Below are 17,970 nucleotides of genomic sequence, written 5' to 3'. Positions count from 1 at the left end.
CTATTTCTAGACCCAGTTTTCCAGGGAATAAGTTGATTATCTGGTTATAGTCATAAACCCTTCAAGGATCTTAGTCGTTTGAACCTTCATAGACCCTTCAGTTCAGTTCAGTTCAGTCGCTCAGTCGTGTCCGACTCTTTGCAACCCCATCAGTTGCAGCACGCCAGGCCTCCCTGTCCATCACCAACTTCCGGAGTTCACTCAAACTCACGTCCATCGAGTCGGTGATGCCATCCTTGGCAATATGTGAAACTCCCTCTCCCTGTGAGGGTAAAGATCCAGGGTACACCTTACCTTCCCATCCACCCGCATTCTAATTTAATGTCTGCATGACAAAAGCAAGGGAAGCTTGTTAAATTTTCCAAGCAGTTCCAAAGACTTTAGAAGGAAAAATGAGATCTTCCCACAAGCCCTGTGTCTTTCGCGATTTCTTATATGCATCCACAAACATTGTACATACTCCATTTGTTTTTTACTAAAAAAAGTGCTATGCTCCATGTGTTATTCAGCAGCTTCATTTTTTTTCCCACTCAAAAAATGTTTTGGACATGTCTCCTTACAGCAGTGAACATTTGAGCAAAAGTGCCGATTTTTCTTATTCTCTCTGGTAAAGGTGAATTGTCGGAAGAGTTAGTGGATTTAGCAAGTTAAAATACCAGCCACCCAGTTCAATTTGAATTTCTGGTGAACAGTGTATACTTTTTCAGTGTCTGTCCCATGTCATCTTTGGGACATAGTGATAATTCCCTATCCCTATAAAAAGGTATGTTGTTTATCTAAAAATCAGATTTAACTAGGCAGCCTATATTTTATTTGGCAGTTCTACACCTGTTAATTAGTTGATTGATTTGTTGTCATTGTTCTGTGTAAGACTTTTCATGCACAAAAACTCCAGACCAGAAAAAGGCCCTGTTCTGTGATCTGGAAAGGGTGGCCTCCGGTCAGTGTTCGCACACCTGATGAGTGTGCTGGGTGGAGGGCCAGCTCAGCTGGGCGCCCAGGACTCATTAACCGCCTCCATTGGAGGCAACTGGCCTGTGCCACTGCTTTGTCCTAGGGGTTGAGACCTTGGCTCGTTCATCCCAGCTACTGTGTGAAGTCACCAGTGGCGGTTACCTGAAGTTATATGGGTGATATTAATTGAATTTTTTTTTTAAATGAATGCCAGTATTTGTAGGAATTTGCAATGCAAACAGCCAGTCTTTCAGACAGTGCCTATTGTAATTAAAGCAAGCTTTTAAGATTCTTTGAAGTACTAAATGTTGATGAAATTCGAATAGGGGTGCCAATCTGCGCTATGAAGGGGCTCTTGGCAGTTGTCTTTTAAAATCTTCTATTTTGTAGATGTAAATATATGCCATAATCAGTGGGAAGTAACTTGGAGAGCAGGGGCTGAGTTCATGCCTATTATTCTTATTTAAAACAGCTGTGGCCAGAGAGTTACAGCTGCCGTCCTGTGCCGAGCAGGGGCACCAGGCAAAGTGAACACTCTCAAAGATGCCCTTCTCTTCTGGCAGCTTTCTCACTCTCCTCAAACTCAAGTCCAGTCTTGCTGAGGGGTCGTCCCTCGTTTATCCCAGCTTCCAGCACCCCAAGCTCTGAAGCCACTTGGGGTGGCTTCAGCGGTCGTGGCCAGGGAGCAGATGCTTACAAATGAGTCAGGCGAGAGGGTTGGGGAGCAGTCGTCAACCTCAAGACCCCCTGCACAGGCTGCTTCGGGAGTACTTCTGCCTGATGGCTCATGGCGGAGGGCAGAGCGATTGTCCTTTGGCGCCTTGGAGAGCAGCTGCAAAGCCCACGTGGTGCCCGGCGCGGCCGAGCCTCACCATGTGGCAGGCCTGGATGGACGCCCACGACAGGGCCCGGCTCCCAGCGCCTCCTGCCAAGGAGCCAGATGCTGCCATTGGAAAAAATTGCTTCACAATTTGAAATCTTGGTCCTTTGATCATTGCTCGAAGAGGATGAAGAGGAGAGGTTCAAAGTGGTGGTTTGAAAATGCCAGCGTCTCCTTGCATCCATCAGTGCCTATTATACTGTCTCTTGTCAGGGACAATCCTCTTGATGTTTTCATTTTTTTGCAACCAAGTAATTCTGCCCAGCCCTTCCAGGCCCTCCTGGGGGAAGGGAGAGACGGGTGGGAAGGGAGCCGTCTGCAGCCTGCTCCTTTGCTGACCCACTACCCCAACCTGCGTCCCTGCCTTCAGGCTGATCTGTTTCCTCTTTTTTTCCTGCAGGCCTTTTCTTTCAGAGTCTAGTGACAAACGAATTGTCCTCAGCCGAATGCTGCGCCCTTCCATTCTGCAGTTGCAACCCTAACACTCACTTCCTGTCCTTCAGACATCTGAAACTAGCTTTCCAGGGGCCTGCTGTTTTGCAGAGTTGATCCCCTGGTCCAGCCCTTGCTACTGTATGGATCCAACATAATTGGGTTAGATCTCATTTTTATCACCCATGAAATGGGAAGAATCATTCTTTGAAGAATATTGCTTTTTTTTTTTTTTTCAATTTCCAAAACATGAAACAGTGGAACACAGGTGTGAACAAATACGCTTGCTGAATGGGGGGTAATGGAAGAGAAACCAAGCCGCAGACCTGTCTGATAAGTTACGTGTTTCAGCTGCAGAAGTAACAAGTGTGAGAGAGGATTATTTAGGGAAGGATTTGGGGAAATGTGATGTTTCACTTTTTTGTTTCCTTGCTGTCTAGTGCAGTCTGCTTTCTCTGCTTGGCATTGCTGCTTTCCAGGACTTGTCCACAAATAGATCCCTAAGTCTTTAATTCATTCTCCAGATGGTTGATTAATTATTGCCTTGGTTTTTTATTTTTATTTTTTTGCTTCCACACAGAATTTTATGACATCTCTAACCATATCTTTGTGGGAAAGATGGTAATTTTGTACCTGTTTGGGCAGTTATGCTGAAACCTAAGACTTGTTATAAACTCACAAAGTGGAAAAACTACTAATTTTTCTGTTTGAAAAAAGTCATTGCTGTGTTTGTGCTGCTCACTTGATAAGTGTGGACAGGGACTCAGACTGACTCTGGGGGGAAGGCTTTTACCTTGTTTGTTGAGTATGAGCCACAGTCTACTTCAGGTCCCACTCTGGAGATGTGACCTGAGGCTCTGCTTCATCTCTCTGCTGGTCAGTGTTGAAGTCCATGGGTTGACAGGCACGGCCATTTGTCTGGCATGTTTCAGCATACGGATGAGTCTTGTGTGTGTTCTCTCTTATCACCAAGGTGGCCTTTGGAAGCAGGTCTTCTCTGAGTTTAGAGATGAGAACAATGAGATGCAAAGGAATGATGACCACTGTCTATCAGGCGTCGGTGATAAGATGGTGACAGATGCAGAGTCAGAGTTCTCAAGTCTTTGGACCAAGTGGAAGGGAGAGCACATGAAGTTTACTAAAAATAAGCCTGGAACTTGGATCCTAGGGAAGCTGATATAACCTGAGCAACTCTGTGGGTGAGATTAGGGGGGAAATAAACGAGAATTGCCGCACTTTCAGCACTGTTCTTAGGCCTGTGTGCTTCCAGAAAGCAGAGCTCTAGGTAGAAGCTGCTGAGAAGCCGATGGCAACTTAACGGGCATGGTAGACAGTGTTGTGCCCAGGTTCTTCTCATGGTGCTAGGGGACGTATTCCAATACATGGAAAGCGAGGTGGGCGTTGCTAAGAGTAGCCAGGGACGTATCTTGCGTTATGTGAGTGGGCCCAATGAAATCACAAGTTTCCCTAAGAGTAGCAAAGGGAGGCGAAAGATGAGGTCTAGAGAGCTGACAGCTGGCCATGTGAGGACTCAGCCTGGTGTTGCTGGCCTCTGAAGTGGGAGGGAAGGGACTGAGAGACAAGGACTGTGGAAACTGACGGAGGCAAAGACTCACCTTTCCCCAGAGTAGAACCACCAGAAGGGACACAGCTCCAAAACCTTGATCTCAGCCGGGTGAGGTACATATTGGATATCCCACCTACAGAAGTAGAGAATCAAAAAGTGGTGTTGTTTTTAAGTCACTAAATTTGGGGTGGATTGTTAAAGTAGCAATAGAAGACTAATACAACTCTCCAACACTTAAGTCTGCCCAGAACATGGTAAATATTTTATTAACTAATGATTTTCCCATATCGGAAGGTATTTAGCCAGAAGACAGTGTAAATCAAGGTACTGTAGGAAGGATTCCTGCACTGGGTGGTAGAAGAAAGAGCTGCTCTCTGAACCCAGTTCATATGGAGGGTTTTTGTTCTAGGGCAAAATGGGCCAAGATTCCTTAGAGGGGTCTGTTTGCATGGACTTGCCCCCTCCAGCCACATTTGCAAGGCTTATTTATTTATTTATTTATTTTTAGAACACGGTCCATGACCAGTTAGGCAGGAGGAAACTTCCCCTGCTATCCTTCTTATGACTGGACTGAAAATAATATCGACGCAAGCCAAATTAACAGGAAAAGAGAAATGAATTTTTAATTCATGACGTTGAGGTTCACATAGAAACCAGACCTAAGAAGTGGCCAAAGCAGGCATCTGTCATACTTTTTAGATAAATGATAAATTTATGAGGAATTGACAGGACAAAGAAACATAGGTTTGGAGAAAATCTAAACAGAGTTTGGGCTTGGGGAAGTAAATTTTAAAAGTAACAAGATGTGTATACAGACTTCTCCACCCTAAATTATCCGTCTCTGGTGGTAAGGATCTCCTTCCACCTCCAGATGCAAGGAGGGCACCTTTCATTGAAAGACTTATTTCCTGCTTTGGGGGAGACAGAGGGGAGGGTCCATGTGTCCCTCTTCATTGGTTGTTTCTTAAGTAACTTTAATCCAAAATAATCAAAAGGCCACTGGGGCACATTTTGGGACAGCCTGCCCTGTGCTCCAACAGCTGTCTCATCTCCTAAGGACAGGATATGGTTTGAATTTGGAATTTGCTGGGAAGGTAAGTTTGCTGGTTTTAGTTGTTTCTTGGACTTTTGTATTTATTTGCTTTTAGAAAATATCCTGATTTCAGATAAGAGCTGATTTGGTAAAAATAGTTTGTATGTCTGGAAACAGCACACTTTTTTTTTTCTTCTCTCATTTTCTTGCATTCAAAACTATGTGGAATAGGTTTGTCTTGAGTTTTCAGCTGGAAAAAAGGAGTGGAGAGCGTGGATAATGAACCCAGCACGAATCCTAGACCCATTACAGAGTTCACCTCCCCTGTTGTTGATTTAATGCTAGCATTCTTTCTTTGATATTACCTTTGCTCTGCGGGAGTTCAATGACCACATTTCTTTCTGGGATAATTGTAATATTATCAGCTAACAGATAATTATCTTTCCCATCAATACCTCCTAGAAAATTCCCAAAGAACAGCTATGATATGGTTGGATGATTGTGTAATTATTTTCCATAAAGTAATTGAGAAGCAGTAGTAATAACAGATTGCTTATTTACTGCTAGTTGAGAAGTCTTTTAAAATGCAACCTGTTACATATATGCTAATAATTATATATAAAGTTTTCTCAAGCTGTTTTTAAAAAAAAAAACAAGATAATTCAAAACCCATCTGTTCCTCTTACCTAAATGAAAGCTGAAAATGCACGTATATCTCATAACCAGCAATTCTACTCCTAGGAGCATCTAACAGGAGTGTATGCATGTGTTCATGAAAAGTGTATCCCCAAGAATTCAGAGTAGCGCTCTTCATAATAGGTTCCGTTTGGAAGCACTGTAAACATCCATCCGTAGAAGGATAGATGGTGGTATTTTCCATTTAGCAGAATACTCTAGTGACAAGAATGGGTGAACCACACACCACAGCATAGATGGCTCTCACCCTGCAATGCTGCACAAATGAAGCTAAACACAGAGGAGTCAACAGTATGTGACTCCATGCATGTAGCATTCAAAAAACCAGACAAGACTAAAGGATCACCATCACTCTTATGGCACAGGGGGTTTGAGGTACACTGGAAGGGAGCAGTGTTTCATGTTCACCAGGGTGGAGGGTGGATCAGGGGACTTCTTTTCTATTTCCTTACCTGGGCACTTGGTTACAGGGGTGTGTTCACTTTACAAAAATTAATCAATCTGTAAACTTGTGATTGGTATACTTCTGAACATATGTTCTACTTTAATTTCACGTAAAACAGCTAACACTGACAACTTTAAAACCATAGTTTGTCGAGATTGTTTCTGATGGCAGAGTTTCATAATGTGAATTCTTGAATGCTTTCATTTTTGATACTTTCTGTCATTATACCTGCAGGTCATCCATTCCCAATTAAAGCTAATTAAATTAAATTTGAGAGTTTTAGGGCTTCCCTGGTGGCTCAGAGGTTAAAGCATCTGCCTGCAATGCGGGAGACGTGGGTTCGATCCCTGGGTTGGGAAGATCCCTTGGAGAAGGAAATGGCAACCCACTCCAGTATTCTTGCCTGGAGAACCCCATGGATGGAGGAGCCTGGTGGGCTACAGTCCACGGGGTCGCAAAGAGTTGGACACGACTTCACTTTCACTTTCACTTGAGAATTCTAAGGTACAGTGGTGAACCAAAGGTGAGAGGGTGGGATTATCTGCCCCAGATGTAGGCATTAAGGAGTTTCATTGTACAGAAGTTTATATGGCAGAACCATCTAAAAACAGCTGTCATTTTTATTATCACCCTATGTCTATTGTTCTAAACAACACTATCAATGAAGTATTCCTGATAAAAAAAAATTCTTTGTTAGCTTAAGTCTTAAACAATTGGTAAGATTAGTCTTGAATTTTCATTTCATATATGTATATACACACACACATATATATTTATGCTTAAAACTAACACATGTGGGTTGCTTATGCATTTTGTTACTTATTCTTTAATAGCACATGCTTTTACAGACTCACCCTTATATTCATTTCCAGGGTAAGTTCGGACAGTTGGGAATCATTGGAGCACTGCTGCTTCCATGATCTAGAAATGAGCACAGTAATTATGAAGGTGGAAAAGTAGAATAGAGACACTTCAACTCTGTCATTCTCTGTTACCACAGAGTTTTTGTGTTTAAAGTTAAAAGCAGTGAAACAGTGCTGATTATTGTTCAAATAATTTTGATAATTTTGGTAACTAAAGGAAACCGGCCTTGGAGACCGCCCGCTCTCAGCTGGCAGACAGGCTAGGCGTGCTGCGGCAGCACCAGCGTTACTGAAGTGTGGGGACTTGCAGAGGTGGAAACAGAACAGCTGAACATTGTCAGCAGTTTTGCTAATATCAATTTATGGCGAATGCCATTCTAAACTTGGGTAACATTTTGAAATTGTTATGTATGGTTGAATTATTTTGTGTGTTTATTTCTATGTTTGCTTTACATCTTAAGAGTCCTAGTTTGTTTACATTGTAAATCTTTCACTTGTCGAAAGTAAAGGCCACGGCGTTATACCAAGTGAAATAAGTCAGACAGAAAAGGATAAATACTGTATGATGTCAATTATATGTGAAATCTAAAAAACAGAACAAACTAGTGAGTATAACAAAAAAGAAGCAAACCCACGGAACAAACTAGTGGTAACCAGTTGCGGGGAGGGGCAGTATAGAGGTAGAGGAATGGGAGGTACAGACTGCTGGCTGTGAGTTAGGCTCAGGGAGGTACAACACAGGGAATATAGCCAAGGTTTTGCAATAACCGAATGGAAAGTAACGCTTAAGAATTGCATAGAAAGATAATGCCACTGAAGTGAATAAAGTGAAAAATGGAACACTGAAAAAAAAAAGAAAGAAAACAGTGCACCTAGGCCGTTGAGGTGCCTGCCCAAAGCACTGATGCAAGCTGAGGTTGATAGTTCCTAGTGCTCTCCTTTTGCCTCCCCCGCCCACTGCTAATTTCCCCAGCTCCTTCCCACCCTCCACCCATTACACCACAAACACCAACTGCTTTTGATTATTAATCAGTCCTTCACAACAACTTGATTACATCAAAATAATGAATTTAAATGGCCATATTAGTTAACAATGTGTTTATGGTCAATTAATTCTCATTTTCAAAGCTGGGAATTTTTAAAAATTGAATGAAAACAAAAGTCAAAGTAGGGGCTTCTCTGGTGGCTCAGTGGTAAAGAATCTGCCTGTCAATGCAGGAGACATGGGTCTGATCCCTGGTTTGGGAAGACCCCACATGCTGGAGAGCAGCTGAGCCTATGTGCCACAACTGTTGAGCCTGTGGTTTAGAGCTTGGGAGCTGCAACTTCTGAAGCCCAAGCACCCTAGAGCCTATGCTCTGAAACAAGAGAAGCGACCACAGTGAGAAGCCCACAGGCTAAAATTAGGGAGCAGCCTCTGCTTGACGAAACTAGAGAAAACCCAGGCAGCCACAAAGACCCAGCACAGCCAAAAATAAGTAAGAAGTGGGAAAAAGACAAAATTTAAAAAAAAAAGTGAAAATAATTTATAATGTACCTTTCCTGCTCCGCCTGTTACTGCATTGTTGTTGGGAAGCATCCAAAATGTCCATCAATAGAGGATATGTTAAATTATATTGCATCTGTATAATGGAGTAGTATGCAGCCACCAAAAGTGTGGCTGTTCAATTTTTCAAAGGGCTTTTCTTTTTAAAAAACTGATACTTTATATCAGTGTATGTACATCTATGTGTGTGCTCACTCATGCTTTGGGACCCCAGAGACTGGATAGCCTGCCAGGCTTCTCTGTCCATGGAATTTTCCAGGCAAGAATACTGGACTGGGTTGCCATTTCCTACTTCAAGGGATCTTCCCAACCCGGGGATCAAACCCATGTCTCCTGCATTGCAGGTGGATTCTTCACCACTGATCTACTAGGGATGCCCTACATCAGTACTATATGAGTTCTAAAAAGTAGTTATTGATTGATTGATTGATTTAAAGCCAGGCTTAAAAAAATGCTATGCTTTGTGCAGAAAAGAGGGAATGTGTATGCTTAAATATGTAAATGCGCAATATCTCTAAGAGGATGCTTGAAAAACTGGTAGCTGGTCACCTAAGAAGAGTGGTAAGCACAGAAATAAAATGTACCTCCTTTTTACAGTTTAATTTTTTTAATTTACTTGCCACATATATATTTTTATCTTTGTTGTTGTTGCTGTGTGTGCTTTTTTTTTTAAGCTAAAACTTGTTCATACAAGCTACATCATAATAGTAAGAGCATCATCTGAAGCTTCCCTGACCGCAAGGGCTGCCTCTCCATTGTTTGTTCTCGTGTCTCTGTGCCCATCCCAGGAGCGCTTATTTCTCTGTTGCAGTGTCCTCCCTCCTAAATTGTCAGCTGCACGACTGCAGGGACTGTCCCTTGCTCACGCGTTGATCCCCAGCTCCACACCCATGCCCAGCGTGCAGGAAAGGGTCAGTGGGTGCTCAAGGGAAGGGGCCCTGCCCTCAGTGGTGGAGCCACTGCAGCAGCCTCCAGCCTCCCTCTGCAGTGGACTTTATACCACGCTGAGACACCTCTTCTCGAAGCACATCTCTGATCACTTCATTGCCTGGTGGCGACACTTTCAAGGGGTCCCCAATTCCTACAGCATACCATTCACACCCCTCATTAAGCCCTCCCCGACCCAGGACCTTGCTGCTCCTTCCTCCCCCTCTCCTTTGTCCTTGCAATGTGGCTAAAATTAAGCACTCCAGGCTGCTCTGTGTGCAATACTCTCTCACCCTTTCCCTGCATGTTCAAGTCTTAACCATCCTGAAAGTAAATACCTTTAATTGAAAATAATGTTTCCATGGTCCGAACTCTGAGAGCCTTTGACATGCTACTTACTTTGTATCTGCCGCTGCTGCTGCTAAGTTGCTTCAGTCGTGTCCGACTCTGTGCGACCCCATAGCTGGCAGCCCACCAGACTCCCCTGTCCCTGGGATTCTCCAGGCAAGAACACTGGAGTGGGTTGCTATTTTCTTCTCCAATGCATGAAAATGAAAAGTGAAGTCGCTCAGTCGCTCAGTCATGTCCAACTCTTTGCAACCCCATGGAGCCTACCAGGCTCCTCCGTCCGTGGGATTTTCCAGGCAAGAGTACTGGAGTAGGATGCCATTGCCTTCTCCGACTTTATCTAAATTAGAGCTATTTTCTGAACATTTCTCTCATGTTGACTTGTAGTCTTGTATCTAGCATGAATCTCACGTAGCAAATAGTCATAAGAATATGTTAAATGAGTGGGGCCTTGTATTAACTATTTTGCATCTTTCTAAGTCAGTCTTTAATAGGAACCATTTCCCCTCTGGGTACATAATTAGTAATGAAGTTTCTCTTTTTACATATATAACAAATGGCCAGTCAGCTACAGATTCTCCTATTCTTTTAAATATATCTACAGATTAGTGAATATGAATCCAGTTCACATACTGCTTTCTGTACATATTTAGAGACCTCATGAGTCTTTTATTACAAGGATATATAGTATTCTATACTAAATGCAGGACTTCCCTGGTGGTCCAGTGGATACGAATCAGCCTGCCAATGCATGAGAAATGGTTCCTTCCTGGCCCATGAAGATTCCACATGCCACGGGGCAGCTGAGCCCATGCATCACACAAGAGGAGCCACCACAACGAAAACCCAGTGTAGACAAAAATGAACCGATAAATAGATTAAATACTGAATGCAAGAAAGTAAAAATGAAATTGATACATGCAGCTTTTCATTATTTCAAGGGAAGACTACCCAAGCTAGCATTCTCTTCAAAGCACAATCGATGGGCCGTAAAACTTGTTTCTAGCTGAGCATGAACTCACCACTTTTCTGAGCCACCCCGGCCCTCCACTGCCCTCCATCCAGCATGGTGGAAGTCTTCGCCTGATATTTACTGCTTGTTGCCATGACTCCTGTGATAAGAGAGTAACCCTCACCTCCATTTCATTTCCTACAGGCTGATTTAAACTGCAATATTCAAGACGATGCTGGGGCTTTTTATGGTGTAACCAGTCAGTATGAGAGTTCTGAAAATATGACAGTCACCTGCTCCACCAAAGTTTGCTCCTTTGGGAAGCAAGTAGTAGAAAAAGTAGAGGTAAGTTGGCCTCTCTATGCTGGAACCTTCATTCAGGGTGGCCTGTCACCTTCCTTTAAATCTAAACTGGGGCAGAGAGGTTTTTTTTTTTTTTTTTTTTTTTAAGTGTCTTCTCCTCTGCCTTCTCCAACTCCCCACCCTCCATTACTTAAGAAGGCAAAATGATTTGAAAGCAGCTGAAAGGAAGAAGGCCAGGAGCAATCCATGCCACCCTCCCTGGCCATCTGAAGTCATCCCTGCTCTTGACAGGGGGCCAGTCCAACCAGAGGCCTAGAAGAGGGAGGGGGGCTGAGTGGAATCTGTTAGAGATAGATCCTGCTGCTCCCCAGGATCCATCTAGCTATCCTGCTACCTTCCCACCCCCAAATTCAAGTGCACTTCCAGGCATCTTGATAATAACCAAGGTGGTCTTCAACTAATTGGCAGCTGCCTTCAGATGGTAAAGCATTTGCCTGCATTGCAGGAGACCTGAATTCAGTCTTTGGGTCAGGAAGATCCCTTGGAGAAGGAAATGGCACCCCACTCCAGTACTCTTGCCTGGAAAATCCCATGGATGGAGGAGCCTGGTATGCTACAGTCCATGGGGTCACAAAGAGTCGGACACGACTGAGCCACTTCACATTCACTTCTAAATCCCTGCCACCTTGAGTTTGGTCTTTGCTTTTGCCATTTCCACTCCCTTCATCATAATTGTTTTAAATCTATTTCAGTACATACTGGGACCAAAAACTTATTTATGGCTTTTATAGTTCACACTTCCCTCCCTTTCTAAACATGGATGATCATTTTACTGGGGTGGGTTGCTGTTTGTGAATAATGTTTGCAGGTGATATTTCATTCAGAGTTGTGTTTTCCAGTGTCTTTTACCCACCACCCAATTCATCCATGCTCACAGTGGCTTTTATTCACAGGTGTCTAGGACCTCTCAGGTCCAGGAGCCCACCCTGACTTTTGTGCCACGGAAATAAATCCTTTCTCTCATGAGACATGAGAGAAGGGATGTATTGGGTGGAGAGAGGGAACGAGGAGATGTTTTTCAAGACTTTGGGCTGAACAGGAGGATTGGGGATGCTGAAGGCCCTCATAGCCTCCTGAGCACAAGATGGGCATCCTGAGAATGGTGTTAGGAGGCTTATGCTGGTAGTCATGTACGGATGTGAGAGTTGGACCATAAAGAAGGCTGAGTACCAAAGAAATGATGCTTTCAAACTGTGGTGCTAGAAAAGATTCTTGAGAGTCCCTTAGACATCAAGGAGATCAAACCAGTCAATCCTAAAGGAAATCGACTCTGAATATTCATTGGAAGGACGGATGCTGAAGTGTAAGCTCCAGTACTTTGGCTACCTGATGCGAAGTGCTGACTCACTGGAAAAGACCCTGATGCTGGGAAAGACGGAAGGCAAAAGAAGAGGGTGACAGAGGATGAGATGGTTAGATAGCATCACAGACTCAGTGGACATGACTGTGAACAAACTCTGGGAGATAGTGAAGGACAGGGAAGCCTGACTATGGGGTCGCAAAGAGTTGGGCATGACTTAGGGACTGAACAAGAACAGTGCTGGTCGAGGAAGATGTGAGTGAGTTGACTAGATGGTTGCCATAAGCTTAGGTGTTATGAGTGTTACTAAAAAAGTGGCAGAGGGGATCCGAGAAGACATTTGGCATGGAACTTAGAAACTGACTGAATATTAAAGATCAAAGAAAAGGAAGGGTTGAAGATCACACGTTTTATGCTTCGAAGGACATTACAGTCTCCAGCAGAGATAGGTACCTAAGATGTCCAACCGGAAATAGTTAGGTATGATTATAGATGCCAGACTAGGATTTTGGAGACAAGACTGAAAATATCATTTGGGAATCCTAAGCATTAAAGATAATCAGAGCTGTGGGAATGGAGAGCTAGTTGCAGAGAGGAAATAGAAGGAGCACAGAATAAAGAATGAGCAGCAGCCAGCCGCGGGGTAAGTGGAAGGGAGACGCAGACGGAGAAGCTGAGGAGAAAGATGGGAAGCTCCTCAGCCTAAGGAGAGGGTAGGTGAGAAGGTGGCTGTGTAATGAGACATGACTGAGAGACCTGGAGGTACATGACCTCTGTCTCCCCCGAGAAGGAAGAAGCAAAGGGACCTGTCGGTGGCTGGGAACACGGAAGGTTCATGTTAGGCTTTGCTACCAAATGGCCAAGTTGTCAGGGCCTTCCTATAGCTGGTTACCTTTGAATGATGAAATTCCAGGAATTTTCATGGGGAAAGCATATACTTGGGGGGCTGTTCCTGGAGTCTGTTCTTTTCCACCCTCTATTTATCTCTACATGTCCCAGTATTGTGTTGATTTGATTACAGTAGTTTTGTAGCATGTTCTGACAAAATGTTGTCCATTGGAGAAGGGAACGGCAAACAACTTCAGTATTCTTGCCTCGGGAATCCCATGAACAGTATGAAAAGGCAAAAATATATGGCACTGAAAGATGAGCCCCGCAGGTCAGTAAGTGTCCAATATACTACTGGGAAAGAGCGGAGAAATAGCTCCAGAAAGAATGAAGAGTCTGGGCCAAAGTGGAAATGACGCTCAGTTGTGGATGTGTCTGGTGATGAAAGTAAAGTCAGATACTATAAAGAACAATATTCCATAGGAACCTGGAATGTTAGGTCCATGAATCAAGGTAAATAGAAAATGGTTAAGCAGGAGATGGCAAGAGTGAACATCAACATTTTAGGAATCAGTGAACTAAAATGGATGGGAATGGGTGAATTTAATTCAGATGATCATTATATCTACTACTGTGGGCAAGAATCCCTTAGAAGAAATGAAATAGCCCTCATAGTCAACGACAGTCCAAAATGCAGTACTTGGGTACAGTCTCAAAAACAACAGAATGATCTTGGTTTGTTTCCAATGCAAACCATTCAGCATCACAGTAATCCCAAACACTAATGCCAAAAAAGCTGAAGTTGACTGGTTCTATGAAGACCTGTAAGACCTTCTAGAACTAACACCCAAAAAAGATGTCCTTTTCATAATAGGGGATTGGAATGCAAAAGCAGGAAGTAAAGAGATATCTGGAGTAACAGACAAGTTGGGCCCTGGAATATAAAATGAAACAGGGTAAAGACTAATAGTGTATTGCTAAGAGAACACACTGGTCACAGCAAACACCCTCTTCCAATAACACAAGAGATGACTCTATATATGAACGTCACCAGATGCTGAACACCGTAAACAGATTGATTATGTTCTTTGCAACTGAAGATGGAAAAGCTCTGTACATTCAACAAAAACAAGACCTGGAGCTGACTGTGGCACAGATCATCAGCTTCTTATTGCAAAATTTAGGCTCAAATTGAAGAAAATAGGGGAAACCACTAGACCATTCAGATATGACCTACATCAGATCTCTTATGATTATACAGTGTGTCTAACAGATTCAAGGGATTAGATCTGGTAGACAGAGTGGAGGGAGAACTATGGAGGGAAGTTTGTAACAGGAAGAGGTGACCAAAACCATCCTCAAGAGAAAGAAGTACAGGAAGACAAAGTGGTTATCTAAGGAGGCCTTACAAATAGCTGAGAAAAGAAGAGAGGCGAAAGCCAAAGGGGAAAGGGAAAGACATACCCAACTGAATGCCGAGTTCCAGAGAATAGCAGGGAGAGATTAAGGAAGCCCTGTTAAGTGAACAGTGCAAAGAAATAGAGGAAAACAATATAATGGGAAAGACTAGAGATCTCAAGAAAACTGGAGATACCAAGGGAACATTTCATGTGAAGATGGGCATAATAAAAGACAGAAATGGTATGGACCTAACAGAATCAGAAGAGATTAAGAAGAGGTGGTGAGAATACACAGAAGAACTGTACAAAAAAGATCTTAATGACCCGGACAACCATGATGGTATGGTCACTCACCTAGAGCCAGACATCCTGGAATGTGAAGTCAAGTGGGCCTTAGGAAGCATTACTACAAACAAAACAGTGGAAGTGATGGAATTCCAGCTGAACTATTTCAAATCCTAAAAGATGATGCTTTTAAATTGTTGCACTCAATATGCCAACAAATTTGGAAAACTCAGTAGTGGCCACAGGACTGGAAAAGTCAGTTTTCATTCCAGTCCCAAAGAAAGGCAAGGCCAAAGAATGTTCAAATTAATGTGCAGATGCACTAATTTCACATGCTATCCAGTTAATTCTCAAAATCCTTTAAGCTCAGCTTCAACAGTATGTAAACCGAGAACTTCCAGAGGCACCAGCTGGATTTAGAAAAGTCAGAGGAACCAGAGATCAAACTGACAACATTCACTGAATCATAGAAAAAGCAAGGTAATTCCAAAGAAACATTTACCTCTGCTTCATTGACCATGCTAAAGCCTTAGACTGTGTGATCATAACAAACTGGAAAATTCTTAAAGAGATGATGATAGCAGACCACCTTACCTGTCTCTTGAGAAACCTGCGTGCAGGACAAGAGGCAACAGTTAGAACCAGACATGAAACAATGGACTGATTCAGAGTTGGGAAGGAGTATGTCAAAGCTGTTTATTGTCACTCTGCTTATTTAACTTATATATGGAGTACATCATGAGGAATTCTGGGCAGGATAACTCACAAGCTGGAATCAAGATTGCCAGGAGAAATAACAACCTCAGATATGCAGATGTTACCACACTAATGGCAGAAAGCAAAGAGGTACTAAAGAGCCTCTTGATGAGAGTGAAAGAGGAGAATGAAAAGCTGGCTTAAAATTCAACATTCACAAAACTAAGATCATGACATCCAGTCCCCATCACTTCATGGCAAATAGAAGGGAAAAAAGTGGGAACAGTGACAGATTTTATTTTCTTGGACTCCAGAATCACTTGTGGAAGGTGACTGCAGCCATGAAATTAAAAGACACCTGCTTCTTGGAAGGAAAGCTATGAGAAACCTAGAGAGCATGTTAAAAAGCAGAAACATCACTTTGCTAAGAAAAATCTGTCTAGTCAAAGCTGTGGTTTTTCCAGTGGTCATGTATGGATGTGAGAGTTGGACCATAAGGAAGGCTGAGTGCCAAAGAATTGATGCTTCTGAACTGTGGTGCTGGAGAAGACTCTTGAGAATCCCTTGGATTCCAAGGAAATCAAACCAATCCTAAAGGAAATCAATCCTGAATATTCATCAGAAGGACTGATGCTGAAGCTGAAGCTCTAACACTTTGGCTACCTGTTGCAAAGACTCAGTTCATTTTAAAAGACCCTGATCCCAGGGAATATGGAGGGCAGGAAGAGAAGAGAGCAACAAAGGATGAGATGGTTGGATGGTATCACCAACTCAATGGACATGAGTTTGAGCAAATTCCAGGAGATAATGAAGGACAGGGAAGCCTGGCATGCTGCAGGCCATGGGGTCGCAAATAGTCAGACACAACTTAGCGACTAAATGACAACAACAGCATTTTCTGATATCTACTAGGGTGAATCAGTCTCCCTACTCTTTCTTTTCACATATTTTCTAGGCAGCTTACCAGCATTTTATTCTTCCAAAGTTAGGAGATCATTTAAAAAATGTAAAGAAAAACAAAAGTCTTATTTGAGCAACCTAATTTTAATCGCTGGCTTCCCTGGTGGCCCAGACTGTAAAGAATCTGCCTGCAATGCAGGAGACCCTGGTTTGATCCCTGGGTCTGGAAGATTGCCTGGAGAAGGGAATGGCAACCCACTCCAGTATTCTTGCCTGGAGAGTCCCATGGACAGAGGAGCCTGGAGGGCTACAGTCCATGGGATCGTAAAGAGTCGGGCATGACTAACACAACAATAACAACAGCAACAATTGTAATTGCATTAGATTTAGATGTTATTTAGGGGCAGTTTGATATTAAATCTTTCTAATTGAGAATCTATTTGAATTTTCATCTCATTTTATCTATTTTAGTAAGATTTTACACTTTTCATACATAGATTCATCTCTTTCTTGTTAAATATATCTCTAAATATTCTATAAATTTGTTAATACAATTTTCAACTTCTAGATTTTAATTACTAGAAGAAACCTCCTACTTTTTGCATACGTATATTCTATTTGGCCACCTTGCCACATTCATTTATTTCTAGTGGTTTTTTCCCTCCAGATTTCTTGGGTTTCCTATGATATGTTATCTTAGCAGCAAAAAAGGACTTTATTTTATCTCTTCTTTTCCAATGTTCTTGCCACTTTTATTATTATTATTGTTATTATTTTCTCACCTTTTCATTGCTAAAACTTCCAACACAGTTGTAAAAAGAAATAAAAGAAATAGTGATGGTGAGTATCCTTATATCGTTACTGATGTCAGTAGAAACCGTTTTGATGTTTTAACACTGGATTTATTATTGGTTTTTATAAATGGTCTTTATTTTATGTTAAATTCTTTCTCTTCCTATTTTACTCAATTTTTTTTATTAGTAATAGCTGCAATATTTTATCAAATGCCTTTTCACCAACTCTTACTCTGTTTTTCCTCCAGTTTTTTGACATCACGAGTTAACAAACATCCCATGTATGAACCACCAAAGCATTCCCAAAGAAAGCTGTTTTACATCAAATGTTTGCATTGCATAAGTGATAGTAGTCTGTACTTTTCTTTTTTCTATAATCTCTTCATCATATGTCAGTATTGAATATACATTAGTTTTAAAAAAATGGTTGGAATACCGACCTTTTTCTATGGTATAGAATAGTTTGAATAACACTGAAAATGTCACAAGATGAAAATTCTTTAAAGGTTACATAAAATTTAGCTGTAAAACCATTCGGTCTTCGGACTGTTTTCAGTGGTCGATTTCTACATAGTTTCTAGTTATCTCTACAGTAATTGACCTACTGGAGTTTTCTACTTCCTTTTGGTTCAGTATTAGTGATTTGTGTTTTGCTGGGACATCGTCCTATTCACTGGATTTTTCTTTGCTTTTATGGATTGATGGATTGGTTGTTTGCCATAGAGTTACATGAAGTAACCTTTCTTAATCTTACTTAAAAA

At 42.2% G+C, this 17,970-nt stretch overlaps 1 protein-coding gene across 12 annotated transcripts in view; it reads left to right on the top strand.

Moving 5' to 3' along the window:
• Positions 1–17,970, top strand: part of TEAD1 (TEA domain transcription factor 1) — a 262,318-nt gene that overhangs the window by 229,310 nt on the left and 15,038 nt on the right. For all 12 annotated transcript variants that reach the window (XM_040258347.1, XM_040258345.1, XM_040258348.1 and 9 more), the window contains one exon: positions 10,848–10,988. In XM_040258347.1, the coding sequence (XP_040114281.1) occupies positions 10,848–10,988 (141 nt within the window). The remainder of the gene's footprint in view (positions 1–10,847; positions 10,989–17,970) is intronic.

The sequence above is a fragment of the Oryx dammah genome, unplaced genomic scaffold, assembly GCF_014754425.2.
Source record: "Oryx dammah isolate SB20612 unplaced genomic scaffold, SCBI_Odam_1.1 HiC_scaffold_17, whole genome shotgun sequence".
Lineage (NCBI taxonomy): Eukaryota > Metazoa > Chordata > Mammalia > Artiodactyla > Bovidae > Oryx > Oryx dammah.
This window is presented reverse-complemented; position numbering and strand designations above follow the sequence as displayed.